The sequence below is a fragment of the Anopheles gambiae genome, chromosome 2 (assembly GCF_943734735.2).
Source record: "Anopheles gambiae chromosome 2, idAnoGambNW_F1_1, whole genome shotgun sequence".
Lineage (NCBI taxonomy): Eukaryota > Metazoa > Arthropoda > Insecta > Diptera > Culicidae > Anopheles > Anopheles gambiae.
In genome coordinates this window covers 85719370-85735933 of record NC_064601.1, presented here as the reverse complement: position 1 = coordinate 85735933, position 16564 = coordinate 85719370, and the positions used below count along the sequence as shown (strand labels likewise).

Here is a 16564-nt window from a genome sequence, read left to right as displayed (position 1 = left end):
TCCAGTTGAGAATGAGTCTTCAAATTCAATTGAGTCCCGAAAGAATGATTCTCACACAAGGAAGTGAATTGAATACAAAAAATTGAGTTTCTAATTGATTCAAAAAGTGAGTGGATTTAATCTGGTAAAAGTGATTCTCAAGGTGGTCTGGTGATTGAGTGAATTGAATCCGAAAAGTGTGAGTCACTAGGAGCTCCTGTGAGTGAGTGATCCAGTTTGGCCATTCCTCTAATTCGTCCTGTGAGTGAGTGCCACTCACTGAGTGGGTAGAATCCGAAAAGAGGGAATCTCCAATCATCACAGAGAGCGAGAAAGTTCAATCCACAACTTCTTCTTCTTCTTCATTGGCACAACAACCGCTGTCGGTCAAGGCCTGCCTGTACCCACTGGTGAAGTGAGCTTGGCTTTCAGTGACTTATTGTTACCATAGCAGGATAGACAGTCCTACGTATGGGAGCACGGTCTATTCGGGACTTGAACCCATGACGGGCATGTTGTTAAGTCATACGAGTTGACGACTGTACCACCAGACCGGCCCAATCAATCCACAACTAGTGATTCTCTAATCCACACAGTGAGTAATTAAATTTAATCTGAAAATAATGAATCTTTAGTCGGCACAGAAGGGAATGAGTTTAAAATGAAAAGAGTGAGATTTTTATCAAATTAGATAGTGAGTGAGTTGAATCGAAAAAGAGTTATTTTCTAGTCAGTCTTGTGAGTAAGAGAATTGCATAAAAAAGAAGGAACCTGTAGTATCTCTTAGTAGTGAGCGAGAGGCGAATGCTAAAAAGCCTCGTAAAAAAATAAAACAACAACAATCTTAGTAGTGAGCGTGATTGAATTAATTCTCCAAAAAGAGTGAAGAGTGAGTCTTTTATCGACTCAGAAAATGAGTAAGTTTAATTCGAAAAGATCTGACTCTCTGCCCGATCCAGTGAGTGAGTGAATTGAATCCGAAATGAGTGAGTGATATAAATCTGAAAAGAGTTAGTCGGTAGTAGCTCTACTAAGTGAGTTGAATTAAAAAAGAGTTAGTCTATAGTGAGTTGAATCCGAAAAGAGTGAGTCTCTAGTCAGAACTGAACCTAGATGAACTCGAAACGAGTGAGTATCTAATCGACAAAGAGAGTGAATAAATCGAAATCAATAAAAGTAGGGCTCTAGTAGGGACTGAGAGTGAGTGAGTTGAACCCGAAAAGAGTTAGTATCTAGTCAATTCATTGAGTCAATGATGCAAACTCCCAAAGGAGTAGTAAAAGGATTTATGTTATTCATTATTTGTATTAATGTTTTAAGAGTTCATTCAAAGATTCCATTTCCTAAACCCACTCTGCTGCTTTGATTAAAAGCACTGAAAAAAGGTGATTTGTATTCCCATCCCTAGCACGAAATACCTACCACCAGTGACCGTCTCGAGCGTAAACGCATTGAAGCGCCAGTGGTTGACGCGATCGAGAATGCACTGCACCTGACCGTGCAGCACGTCGTCCAGGATGGCCTGATCGAGGGCGAGGCTGCGCGTCAGCAGCTTCTTCCTGCGGCGCTTGTGCATGGTGAGGAAGCGGCCGGTACAGGCGTGCCGCCGCCGGGGCAGCTCGCCGCGCTCCTCCGCCATCAGTGCCTCGAACAGGGGCCGGTCCTGTTCGGAGATTCGTCGCACGGCCGCACCGTTCAGTGCCCGCCGCGCATCGTCCTCCTCCATCTCGTCGTCACCGTGCAGCAGCATTACGGTTGGGGTGGTCGCGGTGGGCGTCTGCAGTGCCACGATCGTCGTCGTAGCCGCTGCCGTTGGGGCGTTACTGGATGTGGTTGCTGCAATGGAAAAAGAAGGGAAAGCAGTTGTAAGATACAATTCAACTGTTTCAATGGTATGTTTGCGTGTTTTCTAATGTATTTGTATGTTTGCTTTTGTTTGGCATATTAGTCAATATGTCTTCTTTTTTCATTTCTTCAATATGTTTCTTTTTTGTTTTGTATGAATGTCTTTGTAATTAGCGAAAAATTCACGTTCTATCTGTTTGAACATGTTTTTGTTTTCTTTCATATTCCTGTTGCCAAATCTATTCTTTGTTTTTCTTTTTTCGTTATTTTTTGTTCTTTCTTTTTTCTTTCTTACTCTTATTGTTGCTTAGTTATTGTGTATGTTTATTTGCGCTTATTATGATATTTTTCAGATTCCTATTTTGCCGATTTTACATTATTTTATTTCCATATTTTAAAATTTCCTGAAACTAAGCAAACTTTTTTTTTGCATATCTTTCAAAATGTGTCGAACAAGAAATCTCCATCTAAAAACCAAATTACACTCTTCCGTTCGGTCGTTAAAAAACTGTCCACCGAAAAAGAGATTTTTATAACCCCAGCCACACCAAAACTTCTCCTCCTTCTCCCGTGGCTCCTCTCATACAATGCCAGTGACGCTTCTACACACAAACACGCACGCACGCAAACATATCCTCCGTACAGCGGGCAGCGGGGTACGTAAACTCGTCAAGAAGAAAGTTTGTTTTATCGCTTTAGTAACTTCATAACCTTTGGGCGTTCGTCAAATGCTTCGACACGGCGTCGCTTGCGCATTGTGCCATTGTGGAGGCGCTTTCTTAGCATTTTCTCCCTCCCGTTTTCTCTCCTTCCCTTGCCTGCAGCGACGATTGTGTATGCGTTCGATGTTGGTCTAAATTTTTAATGATGTTTTCTTACATACCCCCGGTGTGGTACGATTTCCCCAAAATTAACAAGACTTACCCTCCGCACCGGCCGTGATGCGAGCTGCAATGCTTGGCTTTTGGAACGGAGGCGGTTCCTGAACGGTAGGCTTTTTTTTAAATAGCACCGCCCGAACACACAGGAGACAGGAAAAATGGAAAGCAACATAGCTTCGGTAAACGTTAAACCTTGATAAAAACTCACATGATTAAGGGTACCATAGTGGTAGAAGAGGAAAGGAAATAACAATTCCTAACGTTCTGCGTGCTGCAGAGCTGCAGCGCCAAAACAGAAGAACCTCCAAACTAGTGATGGGTAAAGTTGGAAAAAATCCGGAGTCGACTTCGATCCGACTCCGATGAATTCGGGATGCCTCCGGAAGGTAGGTCCGCCCTGCATCATCCGGAGTCGTTCGTAGTCGTCCGGAATCGTCCAAAGTCGTCAGAGTCGTTCCGAGTCGGAGTCGTTCGGAGTCGTTGTGAGTCGTTCGGAGTCGTTCGGAGTCGTTCGGAGTCGGAGTCATACTGAGTCGTTAGGAGTCGTTCGGAGTCGTTCGGAGTCGTCCGGAGTCGTTCCGAGTCGTTCGGAGTCATTCGGAATCGTTCGGAGTCGGAGTCATCTGGAGTCGTTCGGAGTCGTTCGGAGTCGTTCAAAGTCATTCGGAGGTGTCCAGAGTCGTCTGGATTCATCTGCGAGTCGTCTGGATTCATCCGGAATCGGATACAGACGGAGTCATCCGGAATCGTCTGGAGTCGGCCTTCGAAACAAAGGCCTGTATAAGAAATGCACGCGCAAAGCGAAAGACAAAAAAACACAATGAAAAGAATTGTCTGATCACAAGCACAAAGGCTCCTGTTGACTCCGACCAATTCCTATTCCGCTCGACTTCGTCGAATGTCGAATCGGAATTGGACGTCGGAGTCGAATGACTCCGGACGACTCCGACTCCGATCGACTCCGAACGATTCCGAACGACTCCGAACGACTCCGACGACTTCTGACGACTCCGGACGACTCCGAACGACTCCGAACGACTCCGAACGACTTCGGACGACTTCGGACGACTCCGACTCCAGGTGGATCTAGTGGTTCCATTTTGCCGGGGTCGGAATCGGACTAACAATAGTTGGAGTAGGATCGGAGTCGTGGGTGCGCTCCAGAGACCACATCACTACTACAAACGCTCGTGTTTTGTTTCCTTCCACCCAAAGCTTGCCCATCCTCCGCAAGAACTCCAGGGCATGTTTTTTCAGGGAGGGTGCATACAGGGTGAGGGTGGAGTGCACAGGTAGCACGTAAAAAAAAACATTAAACTTTTGGGACATTTTTTTTGGCATTGAAAGCGTGGAAAACTTTTCACTTCTTCACTTCAGAAACAAAACCTCCATGGCGCGTTTTGTGTTATCGCAGCCACACAAGAAAAGCATCCAGGCCGTCCCGAACGTCAATGCGCTTTGTCACTGGTTGCGTTTTCTTTTTCACTCTCTCTCTCTCTCTCTCTCCCTCTCTCTCTCCCTCTTGCGAGAACGACATAGAACAACGACACTCCGCTGTTCGCTGTTGATGCGATTTGAAGTGAAGTGTTTATTTTGCCGTGAGAATGCGCGAGCGGACAGCAACCGGGGAGTAATGAAAACGCGAACAAAGCACACTTGTTGGTTGCAATATCGTTTGTTTGTTGATGTTGCTGGTGTCGTTTTTTTTTATTTGTTTGGAATGGTTCCAAAATGGACCGGAATGGAATATTGTGTTCTAGCAAGGAGCAAGGAAGAGTTCCTTGGAGGGGTTTTTCGTTTGTTAGCTCTTGCTGTACAGTATGGCGGGACATAAAATGATCGCCACATGATGATGATGGGCAGGCAGGTGGCAATTGTGGTGTGGAAAGTAGTTGTTAAGCGGTTTTCCATTTTGATGACCTGCCACCATGTGTGCTGGTCAGTGCCGAGAAGTGTTGAGTGTTAAATATGGCTCTAAAAAAACCAAAACCACTCGAGAGTGTTAAAGCATAAAGTCACATCATTTTCTCCTAGTTCTCTAGGATTTTGCATCCTGATCCATTTTGAATTTGCAAATATGAAAATGTAACCATGCGTACACAGGAACTTACAATTTAATCTAATATTTCAGTTTAAAACGACAATTCAATGTGAAACAAAGAGTAGTCTCTCGTCTAACCTAAAATCTATTTAGACCCACAAGAAAGAATCCCCAAAAACTGAGCTCGGTTTGGCGTTTTGCACTGCCCGTTTAGATACTTTCACTGTGTGTGACCGTCCCCGGGAGCGATGGGAGCGCCCCATTAATGGGGCATCACTTTTATACCTGCTGGGACCGCATCCCCGGCGCCCGGCAGTTGTGGCCAGTGGCAACAACGCGCACTCGACATCAAGCTGTGACACATTACGACAGTAGCATCCAGCTGACACCGGGCCCATTTCCCCAACACCCTACAATGCTCCCAGCCCACCCCATTTGCGGCGCAAATCAACCGAAAGCTTTAATCTAGTAGCTCGTTTTTCTAGGGAAGGTGGGGAGAGAAAATCGAATCCATGATGGAAAATAACCACAGCGAAGTAACCCCTTGGTAGTGGTGGTGATGGTGATGATCGAAGTAGTCGAAAAATCCCAACTCCCACTGAAACGCTAAAACGGAGCGGAGTAAGCGTGTGTGTATGTTTGTGGGGTGCTACAGGGAACGGTTTGAACGATTTGAAGCTATGATGTGATCCAAATTTATGGATATGGCATATGGAGTGTCCCCGGGACAGGGGACAGAAACGTGCGTGTGTGTGTGATTTAGCGAGAGCCGAGGAGGCTTTTTGGTTTGGGTGTTTTTTTTGTTGTAGCTGCCTGTTGTAGGCAACCCGTGCCCATGCCGTGTGTGGGGTGAGAGATGGCTTTTTTTATTACGAGCATCATGCGGCGCGAACACGAAATTGCAACCCGGGCCGGCCGAAAGCTTTCAGGGACCTCCTGTGCCTGCTGGGCATGGATAATCGTGACGAGTTTTGGGAGTTTGTTTAAAAGGCGCGTTGCTTAAAGGGCGAAAACAAGGCGAAAACATTTGTTTGTGATAAATAGAAGGAGCTTTAATGAAGTTAGATTGTTGTTTAAAGGATTGGAATAAAATATGTTTTTCTATTACTGTAAAGAACGGGTTTCTGGTGTACAGATCTGGAACAGTTTTCAGGATTGATAATCCTCAAACGTCTAAGATCTAATCTAGGCAAGGTGATAGCAATGTCATTTCACTTTTTCTCCTTATCTCTCTAGATATAAAGCTAGATAGAGGGTTCTGATACGATTATAAGTGTTCCCTGTTGTTGTTGAAGTGTTTTTTTTTAAATGTATAAGTGTATATAAGAAAATACCTGAGATCCACAGCGTATAAAACAATTTAATACTATGCTTGATAACCCAACAGTAAGTTGTAGTGTACAATTTAAAAGATCAATTACTATTTAAGCCATTAAAAGACTTAGCGCCTAAAGATATGCAATGAATTTAATTTTCAAACAATTCATTAGCTTTTGCCTACATTTAGGGGCTTACTAAGAATCAAAGTCTATATAATACAGAGGTCGATGCATCGCTGGATTTTGGTCCACCATTTTGAAAGCTTGTTTTTGACAGTTAGATGAAAAAGCATTCACAAACGATTACAAACAACCAAACACTTTTCAGGGCTAATTGTGCATTTTGTGCACAAAACTTAGTGTAACTGTACATTTCTTTCTCATGAACGTGGCATGGAGTAGTTTTTTCAGTAATCCATCACTTAAAAACGTCCACAATCAGGAATTTAGCCTCTTAGCTTTTGTCCTCTTGAGCTGCTCACAATTTCGTCCTAAATTTGGGCACTGATCTTGTTATGATCAATAATTGTATTAAAATCCTATCTTTTTTATCAATGAACTTTTTAAGTATAATATTACGAACAAACGATGTAAAAATGACCGAAAATGCATCCAGACCACTGAATGCACCACAACTAAAACCTCAATGCATGCTACGATGAAACTATTGAAGCTTTTTCATCCAGCTGTCAAAACTTTCCCACGCTTTTTGATCAAATGTTCTGGACGGCTCGACCTCTGTATTATATGGACTTTGCTAAGAATGGACAAAGAAAACTGGTAAAATATTATCTAAGCAACTGTTATTCACATCAAAGATTATTCATAATGCTTAAAACACGTAAGAGCTTTGAGTTTTTTAACTCTCCGTTTCTATGTTTTTATTTATATTACACCATCGATATCATTCATAAATGTTTTTTTCTTCAATATTGTATGATTGGAGCCTATGATATTCACATGTTTTGCAAGAAAACTAAAAAGAAAAACGCTCTTTTTAGCTATTTACTTCCCAGTTTTTTTTAAATGGTAGCACTAAGATAACATAATCGTACAATGATCTAGTACAGGGTTAGGTTCTTCGTATGAAAATTATATTTGGACCTTCCGAGAAATACGCTTTCGAGAAATACGCTACCTCACAAGCAAACATCCCATGAATTAAGTGGAAAATTCTTCTACCGGGATCCAAAAAAAAGGAAAAAAACAATCACACATGAACACATTCACAATTTCTTCGAATGAATCACAAATTTGCTACCGAAAGAGAAGGTGATGAGAAAAAAAGAACCAGAAACCCGACCGACCGGCATGAAACGTTGACAATGAAAAAGAGGATAAAATCTGACAGTAAAATTTATTCTTCCCCAAAACTTGTTAACCCACATAAAACATGATTGTGCGCATGATGGGAAAGCGAGCGGGGAAGGTTTGAGACTGGTAAATGGGATTGATCCCAGAAAAAAAACCAGCCGCTGGGCTGGTTCTCTCCATTTGTTCGCGGTAACTTTTGGACACGAGTTTTCGCCCCAAAAAGATTTTTGTTTTTTTTTCTCTTCTTCCTCCACTTGTCGCTTTCTCAAGACATCCAAAACGGATAGAGAAGATCTATCTGCACTACGTTTCCAGTTCAGGGGGGTGGGGTGTTGGGAACTAACAGTGGCTCAAAAGTTGAGCTTAACTTTCTCCCATTTTCCTTTTGAAAGCTAAGGATAAGGCTTGCCAGACGGAAGGAAACTGCATCCACGTCCATCGTGGCAAGGGAGCCCGCCCGGCTAAGGAATCAATCTCGCCTCGGTAAAAATTAAAGGTCACCATAATCCTGTTAAGTTCCGTCTTTTTCGTGTTCTCGCATTCATAACGTCAGCCGAATAATCGTCCCCCGTTAGCGGTGTGCCAATAATAAAAAAGAAGGACGACTAAAACCGGGACATTCGCACCGGGGTCACCGTAACTGAAGTCGATGGGTCGAAGGGCGAGTCTGGCCACCGATGATGGTGGCGTAAATCTAATCCGGAGAAATTGGATTCGGTAAAAGGTGAGCTTCCATGGCGGTGGAAGCGTTTTGATCGGGCCCGCGTGTGGTGTTGGTAGAAAGCGCGGAATGGAATTTCGCACATCAACGCGCGTTGGTTGGACACCCTCCTGGCTTAATGTCGCGATTGAAGCCATTCTGCGGGGGTAAGCTCTCCTCCCCTCGGTCGCTACCATCAAATTGCTTCGTTATCATCGGAAATAAATTCCTGCACTAACTGTGAGCCACTTTCGGGCACACACACACACGTTTCGAGCGCACGCTTATGCATGATTGCCGTTGTCACCTGGTACACCCGGGAAGCGAACAGTAAGAGCAAAATTTATTGCTTTGGGCAGTCGCTTCCTGGTAGTTCGTCGTCGGTGCCTCCGGCATCGGATCCGCCAGAGTGTCCAGTATTTTTCCCGGGAAAAGCTAAAGGGGATTTCTGTACACCGTGATTCGTCATCACGGTCGTGGATCGATTCTGCACGGCCATCGATGACAAACCACTGACAGGGCAACATTCCCCATTGCTCATCCCTCGTTCGATGCTAAGGGCAGTTCCGGTGAAATGGTAAAAGATTTAGTTTTATTTCTTCGATAACTGCGAAAGCTTCAGCACAATTTGAAGGAAGATGGATGGATGGATGGATGGATGAAGTTGTGCTTTAGGGCGCCCGGGTTGTTTTGTTGCTTTTGTGTGCGCTTTTCGCACGAAACGAACTCCAACCAATCAAAAGCAGCCGTAAAGATTAATTAGATTTATAATAAGATCCAGATTTGGCTTTGCTTTTCTGGCCGGGCTAAAGGTTGTTGTTTTAATTTCGGTCTTTAATTGGATGCTTTTAAAGGCACGCTCCAGGCACAGAGAGATGGAGAGAAAGAGATGCACTCACAAACACACACTAAAATTGTTATCTGCTTGTTATTGTCTCCGAGGCACCAAAGGTTCGGTTGCGTTCGTTTGCTAATCTATAAATTGGGTTCGGAAAGCGGATCAAAACGGGGGGAAAAAGCGTGTTGGGCAAATCGGAGTGTGTTTAAATGATTGCTACAAGGCTACAAGGCATTATGGTTGAGGAGCAAAACACACACACAATGATATTGTATTGAACCATTTATTTTAATGCCGTAGGATCGAAATCTGTACCGAGTTAATCAGCTTTATGCAATATGATGTTGTTTTTTTAGGAAAGACATGTTATATTTACATCATTATCATTATTTAGATGGCTGAAAGTAAAATTACTCCCCAAAATATTTGATTTCAAATATAAAGGGTTTTCCAAGCCACTTTCGAATGTGAACATTGTTATTCACCGCACCCTACATGTTAATCCAAATCGATCTGATATTTCATCTACATCACAATGTTTTTTTAATTTCTTCAGCATGATTTTCAACACGCCTCAAGCTGGATTGAGTTAAACAGTTCTTTGTGATGTGTTGAAAATCATGTGTAAAAACTGAAATTTAATTTTGAAGCAAATACACCATTTGAAAGCTGTTGAAAAACATCTTGGGTGCGGTGAATAATTATAATGCGAATTCGAAAGTGACTTGGAAAACCCTGTAATTTCTTTTTAAACTTTCAGAGCAATATACAAATTGATGTTCTCCTAAGTTTCCTCTTGTTAGTTGTTTAGTGTAAGGCTGATTTTCATCTTCGAAATTTTCATCTCCATAAATTGATATGTTTGACAATGTTACATGTTTTTTCAAACCTATTATTTAAAAAAATAGCTAACAACGAAACAAAACCTAGTAACAAAACCATGAAAGGATCTCCCACTTGAACTCTACGCGACATAATTTCAATCAATGAACAGATATTTTCGAAAGCTCCACAAAATGCCGGCTTCGGCGTAGCCTGCTGAATGGAAAATGACAGACCGAGTAGGTGTGCATGTGTACTGTCCGTGCGTATTTTTACGTCCTATTTCCATTCATTTTCGATCTCACCATAGTGCGAAGAGGTGCAGCAAGAAGAAGGACAAAAGCTCATACACGGGACCGGCATTTGTAATATCTAATCCAATTGTCCCGGCTCGACGATGGTGACAATGGTGGGTATTTGATTTGTTTTTTTGTATTTGTGTTGTAAAGGAAACCGTAAATACAAACCAGCAGCGCGTATGTGTTTGTAGTGCTGTGGTGTTTCGAGGCAGCGGCATTCCGTTCCTGTGCCCAAGCATTAGTCTTTATTAGTGCAATATTGTTACGGTGGCATCATATGTAACGAGACTATAGGGTTTTTTTTCAGGCATTAGTTGAAATACAAGCCGCAATAACGCACTACACCCTGTACACACACATACACATGGTAATGGTTTCGGTCCAGCCGATTTTTTTAAGGCTTAAGCCGAGTGATTATTATTAATATTTTGGTGGCGTTACAACGATAGCAATGGTGCTGCGACTGGTGGCACTGGTAGGTGGCCAAAGGAATAAAAATAGGCCTCGCTAATCTTACCTTTTTTGCGTAAAAATGTATGCAACACATGCTTGCCGATTCCGCCGTACAGACAAATGCGATGAAATATGGCAAACGGAGGCGAGCTTAATGACAAATTAATATAAATGTTTGGGATTAACATAAAATATCTTCTCTGTACGTGACTCATACCGAAAGGTCATTACAGATGGACTGTTTTACGATTGCTGAGGGTATGAAGGAAGTATTTCACCATTTAATTATAAAAGAAAACAACAAAAAAACTCAGCTTTTCACATTTAATGTACGGCGTTTTTTCCTTTTCCGGGGTTCAACGGAAGCAGACACCAAATTAGTGTTGATTAAAGAAAATTATCCAGCCAAAAGGTCCGTTCCATTCTTCCATTCCAATAACTTCCCACCAGTCGCACAGGGGTCAGTGGGGTTCGCTTTCATGTATGATGCAGAAAGAGAATGGTATAAAAAAACAACCCTTACAGCAGCTTAATAAAGTACTCTATTTGGTTCACTCATGCAATGGCCGGAAATTACAGTCGCCAACACAAAACGGGCACAGACCCCCACGCTGCCCAGACTACATACGCTGCCATATTTGCCATTTCTCCCACTCTTCCTCGCACTACAAAACCATGTTAACACCGGAATCCAATAAAGGACTGGCAATATAAAAACACACCTCTCAGCATACACACACACCCTCAAAACCACTACTTCAGGCACAAACGAGGGACAGACAAAAGAAAAAAATGCATTCATACTGCATCGAGCACAGGCAGCAAGCAGGATCGTGTTTTATGTGCCACCAGCTTTTTTTGTTGTTGCTCCCAGCTAGACTGCAGCAACGAGAAGCTTTGTGGCTGTTGATTTGCTGTTGATTAATAATTGTACGATTGCCATAATTCTTGCCCCCCCCCCCCCCCCTTTTTGCATGCATGCTGTAGCACCAAACAGCACTGTGTAGCAACGGTATGTCGGGGTGTCTAGTTTGTGGTTTTTCTGTGGGAAAGTTTGATATATGCCGCTTTACATTTCTGCGCTACGAACGAGTCGGGAAAGGAATAATATACAGCAAAAAAAAAGAAGCTCACTTTGAAAACCAAATTCAAAACCAACGGAAGCTTGAATGTGTGTGTGTGTGTGTGCGTGCGCGTGTGTGTGTGTGTGTGTCTGATGTGCAACACCACCTCGAGGGTGCTTAATTTTTAATTAATCTCACCATCACCAGCACCACCACCACCACCATCACAGTAGCAGCAGTATCGCACCACCGGAAAGCGCCCGGACGTTCCGGCACACTGCGCCTGCTACCATTCCGGAAGCTCCGGTCACATTTCACGAAGTGTTGATACACCTGTCTCGTTGTTTGCGTGTGTGTGCGCGTGTTTGTGTCGGTTGTGGTACTTTAAGAACGGGTTCTTTACGGTTAGGAAAAGCACAAGGCTTACTTTGATGGTTTAACGAGACACGTTTTATGGTTTCCATCAAGCGCCACGTGGGTGCTTACACAATGTAACAAGTGGGATTAAAAGTGGGCTGCAGCATTAAGCTATGCATAATTCATATTTTTCCATTTATTCTATGCTCTGTTAAGGTTGAAAGCGGCCTTAAACTATTTTAAAAGTTATGTTTATCGGCTTCAAAATGCAGTGCAAAAACTATACTGAAACCAGAAAAAAACTGTTTCTTTTCATGCGAACACAAACACAACATGTGAAAAAAAATGATCCATCGCTGCCATATCAAATCGTCAAGCGATTGAACTGTCCCACAATAGTTTGTATAGATCGATTTCGGTGAAAAAGGATTACGTACAATAATCTGATTCACTAGCCGTGGTGGTGGTCCCGTTCGCCCGCGCCCGCAAAAGGTAGCCATTGCCAAATGCCCGATTATTCCGATGCCGTATGCCGGCTTACTGGGCCGGGTACGATGATGGGTGGGCTCGGCCATCTGCCATCCACCTTCAGTTCTTGGAAAATTCTGCGTATTAGCGGCGTTGGTGCGCATCAGTGAGCCGGGCTCGTCGTCGCTGAACGCATTCCGAAATCCCGGCACTCATTCCGCACTCGAACCAATCACGGCAGAACCATCACCGGCCACCATTCACACGCCATTCTAGCGATGGGCTTTCCGTTTTATTGCGCAGGAAGGGGCGGCCCCGTGAAAAGAAGAGAAAAATTGCTCCCATCATTAAACTAGCAGCACCGGGAATGGAAATGAATTCGTATGAAAATCTCATCAAATCTCTATCATCGCGTCGCGTTCGGTCCGGAACCATCCAGCACAGCGAGTGGTCGCCAGTGGTCGCACTGCGTTACGCCACTCTCCAGCTTCCCCCCTGAGGGTATGTTTGGAATTAAATTCCCATGAATGTAATTGTGTTATCTGTGCAATGGTATTATGGGTCGAACTGTTCCTATTCCTGTTCTTTTTCGCGCGCGCTCTCTGTCTCTCCACCGCACACACTGGCTCTCTTGATCCCTCTCGGTTGCACGGCAACGGCAATGACAATGAATTGGATAGTTAATTTTGCGCCCATTTTGACGCCTCTCCTCTGCGCGACGGTTTGTGCATGAGTTGAGCAGTGTAGTAGTTGGCCATTTAATTGCTGGTGTATGTGTGTTGAGCAGTTACCCCCGCTAAACCAATTCATACTTCCTGGAATTTGAATAGTCGGTGATAGGGAAGTTTGCAGCCAAAGAAAGGCCTGAGAAATGTAACAAATTTGGAAGAATTACCAAGAATTGATAAAATTCATTAAACACTCCATTTAGCTTCTATTTTGTTACTGCCACAAAGGCTCAATGCCACTCAACTCACTCTGAACAATTAGCGTTGACTTTGCAGCAACTCTCTGCCAACGCTTGAAATGCATAAATTGTGCACACTTTCATCGCTCATCGCTCGTGAATGCAAACTGCCTCTCAAACTTTGTTTCCTGTGTTACCATTTCATCACAGTTTTATTAAGTGTTTTCTTTGCAATTCCCACCAAACCAAACCAACTCGACAAACACAGTTTTCAATTCAACCGGGTTGGTTGCTTTTGTTGTTTTTGCTTCACTCCGCCTCATTCTCTCTACACAACGTTTCCCTGCACCGAACTGCAACGTTCCTCCCTCCCTTCCTAATTGACATTAACATTCAGGAAGTGCAAAACGCTCCTCAAGTGGTTACAGCGAAACTTTCCCATCCTATTTTTTCCACGCCACTATCCGGTGGAAGTGCAGCAAAGCTCTCGCCTTCGGAAAGAGTTTAGCAACGGAAACAGCGGAGCGAAATTTTGCATCCCCTGACAATCCCATCCCATCGCGCGCGCGGCGTGCGAATGCTTTACGGCGTTTTAAACATTTCTTTAACAAACACAGAGCGAGGAAAAAATCAAGCTTTCAACTTCCAAAGGTACGCACACTCACCCAGTTTCGGAAGGGTAAAGTTTGCTACTTTTCGCTCAACAACTTTGCTTGCTTGCGAGGGGGAAATCTCTTGTTGCTGCCCGCCCTGGAGGCTGATTCTTGCTGTGGCTTCTGGCGCTTTCGAGTTCATTTTCAATGTCGGCTTGCTCATCCTTTTCCCTCTCTATCTCTCTCTTTCCTTCGATGTGTTTTAGACCCACTAAAGCTTCCAGTTGGAAATTTTGCAAACAAAAGTCCTTCATTAGAAGGCAGTTCGTTTTGCCCCGCTCTCGTGGCCTTTCGAGGACTGAGCAAACCCCGGAACACAATTGCACACTGACACACAGCACAATACCCGGTACAATTTTGTTGTTTAAACCTGACGCAAGATGGTTGCTTTTTCTTTTTGTAACTTCGACAGAGGCAGGGCAGTAGGACGAAGGAGGACTCATCTTTTTGTGTGTGTGTGTGTTTCCAGTGTTTTTGGCGTCCTGCAGCCGACAGCTCGAGAGATACTGAAATCCACTTAAGCTAATTTAATTTCTACTCCCAAGTAGCGGCAGTCTGCGGGTGCGTAAGTCTGCCGGGCGAAACCACAATCTTTACCTTGTGCCTTTCTGGATGGTGCGGGAGCGAGCGAGCGGGAACTATACCTCCATCTTGCCAATACCCCGGACCTGGTTGTCATTGTAGCGCCTGTACAGTCGGTACACGGTCGTTTAGTTACTTCTGGCAGACATGGACGGCAACGGCAACATACATACATACATACATACAGACTGGTGTGACTGTTTTGTTTCGCATCTCAATGCTCTCTTGTTATTTGCTGGCGACTACTCCACGGTTGAAGCATGATGGCACGGAAAAGCCAAAAACTGTCAGAAACCTGCACCTGACAATTGCTAAATGGAAAACTCTGTGCAACAAAGTATTTTTGCAACAATTTCCTTCCAAACGTGCAGATGAGCATGAAGGTGGGGTAAACAAAACCACAAATGAGAGTTGCAGGAGATGCGGGGGGGGGGGGGGGGCTCTCTGTTAATACTATCGTTCCACCTGCCACCCGACCCAAAGTGATATTTCTTTATGCACAAACGTAACCGAAAATAATGCATCTCGGGTGTGCCATTTGCTTGCCTGGCTGCCTGCCGAAGGGATTGGTGCCACCATTGCACATTGGGCAAACGCCTGTATAAAAATCGAAAAACCAACTTCATCGCAGGTTCACACCATAATCATTTTCTTAAAAAAGATACTTAAACTTAGTTGAAACCAAAATATTTCACGTTTTTATCTTAAACTTACTGAGATATAGGCCATCAAAGTGTAAACTTTGTGATTTTTGTCCCAAATTTGAGCTATTTTTCGACCGAACATAAACCATCATATTTTAGTATATGAGGGTTAGATTTTGATAATTAATGTGTCATTGGAAAGGTTTTTTGTCATACTTTGATGTGATGTCTAAATATTTTGCAAACACTTGTTGTTAAAGTTCATTAATGATTGAAAACCAAACATCACTTCCGAATTTTTGGATATTTTCATTTTGGAGAGTGAATTTTTTTATGATTCGACTCGATTTCACTCGTGTGTCGTATATCATAGGAAAGATCAACATTTTTCCTACGTTTTGACGTTGAAATTAGCTGCGACCATCTGCGACCCCGAAAATTATTAAACTTTTTCTTGAAAATAGCGCGAGCGATTTTGACGTGTTGTTGTATGAGCCATTAACCACCAGTATCCAACTACCTGTCATAAACGGGCATTTGAAACAAACAGGCAAAAACAAAACTGAAGAGAGGAAAAACCGTTTAAAAAAGGTCGTAAGATAGGAATCAGTTCTTTTCCAAACAAACCATAAAAAAACACAACTTTTTTAGTGCGTAATACTTTAAAAATTCATGTTCAGTCAGAAACTTATTGCACCTTCGTTTTAATTCCTAATACTTACTGTTGATGCTGTTAACTCATACGCAAGAATGCAATGTTGTGAGCGATAATTATTAAGTTTTATTCGCTGTCTTGACGATTTTAGTGTAGGACTACCCTGTATAGTAAGAACAATTGTATTAAATGAAGAAAAACTGCAATAGCACGAGGAATTGATTTTCATCCCGGCGTTTGTATGGCCGTTGCCCACTGTGCATTGGTTGAAGAGCAAGAGGTGGCAGTTTTGTGTGGCGGGTCCCACGAGCCAAACCGCTCCCAGGTGGCACTCACCTGTTTCATCCTGCCAGTTGTGCGGCTGCAGTTTTGCAAACTTCCAGCAGAAAGAAAGTTACAGTGCGGAGGCAAATCTCATTACCTGCTACTACTGGGTTTCGTGTGCAGCAGACGGCTTGTGGCTCTGCTCTGTTGTGGCGGTGTGTATTGGTGCGGCGAGGTCGAAGGTGTATTGCGTTGATGGGAGAAATTTTTAATTGGCTCTAGATTAGTTTGGATCAGCTAGTAAGCTCTGATCTACTCGGGAAAGTAAGGGAGCGAACTTGCTTTTTATCCAGCAGTGGGAGAAATTGCAAGTGGCAGTTGCCGGGGAGAAGGATGGAATGCAAATTTAATTCCAGTTAGGTACGGCAATTTCTCCAATGGATTTGGATTGCTGCTGCGTAGTGTAGTGCGGAAATGTT

At 43.4% G+C, this 16564-nt stretch overlaps 1 protein-coding gene across 12 annotated transcripts in view; it reads right to left on the bottom strand.

Moving 5' to 3' along the window:
- The window catches only part of LOC1276218 (uncharacterized), a 163503-nt gene that overhangs the window by 14623 nt on the left and 132316 nt on the right, over positions 1-16564 (bottom strand). For all 12 annotated transcript variants that reach the window (XM_061652428.1, XM_061652433.1, XM_061652440.1 and 9 more), the window contains one exon: positions 1402-1815. In XM_061652428.1, coding sequence (XP_061508412.1) covers positions 1402-1815 — 414 coding nt within the window. The remainder of the gene's footprint in view (positions 1-1401; positions 1816-16564) is intronic.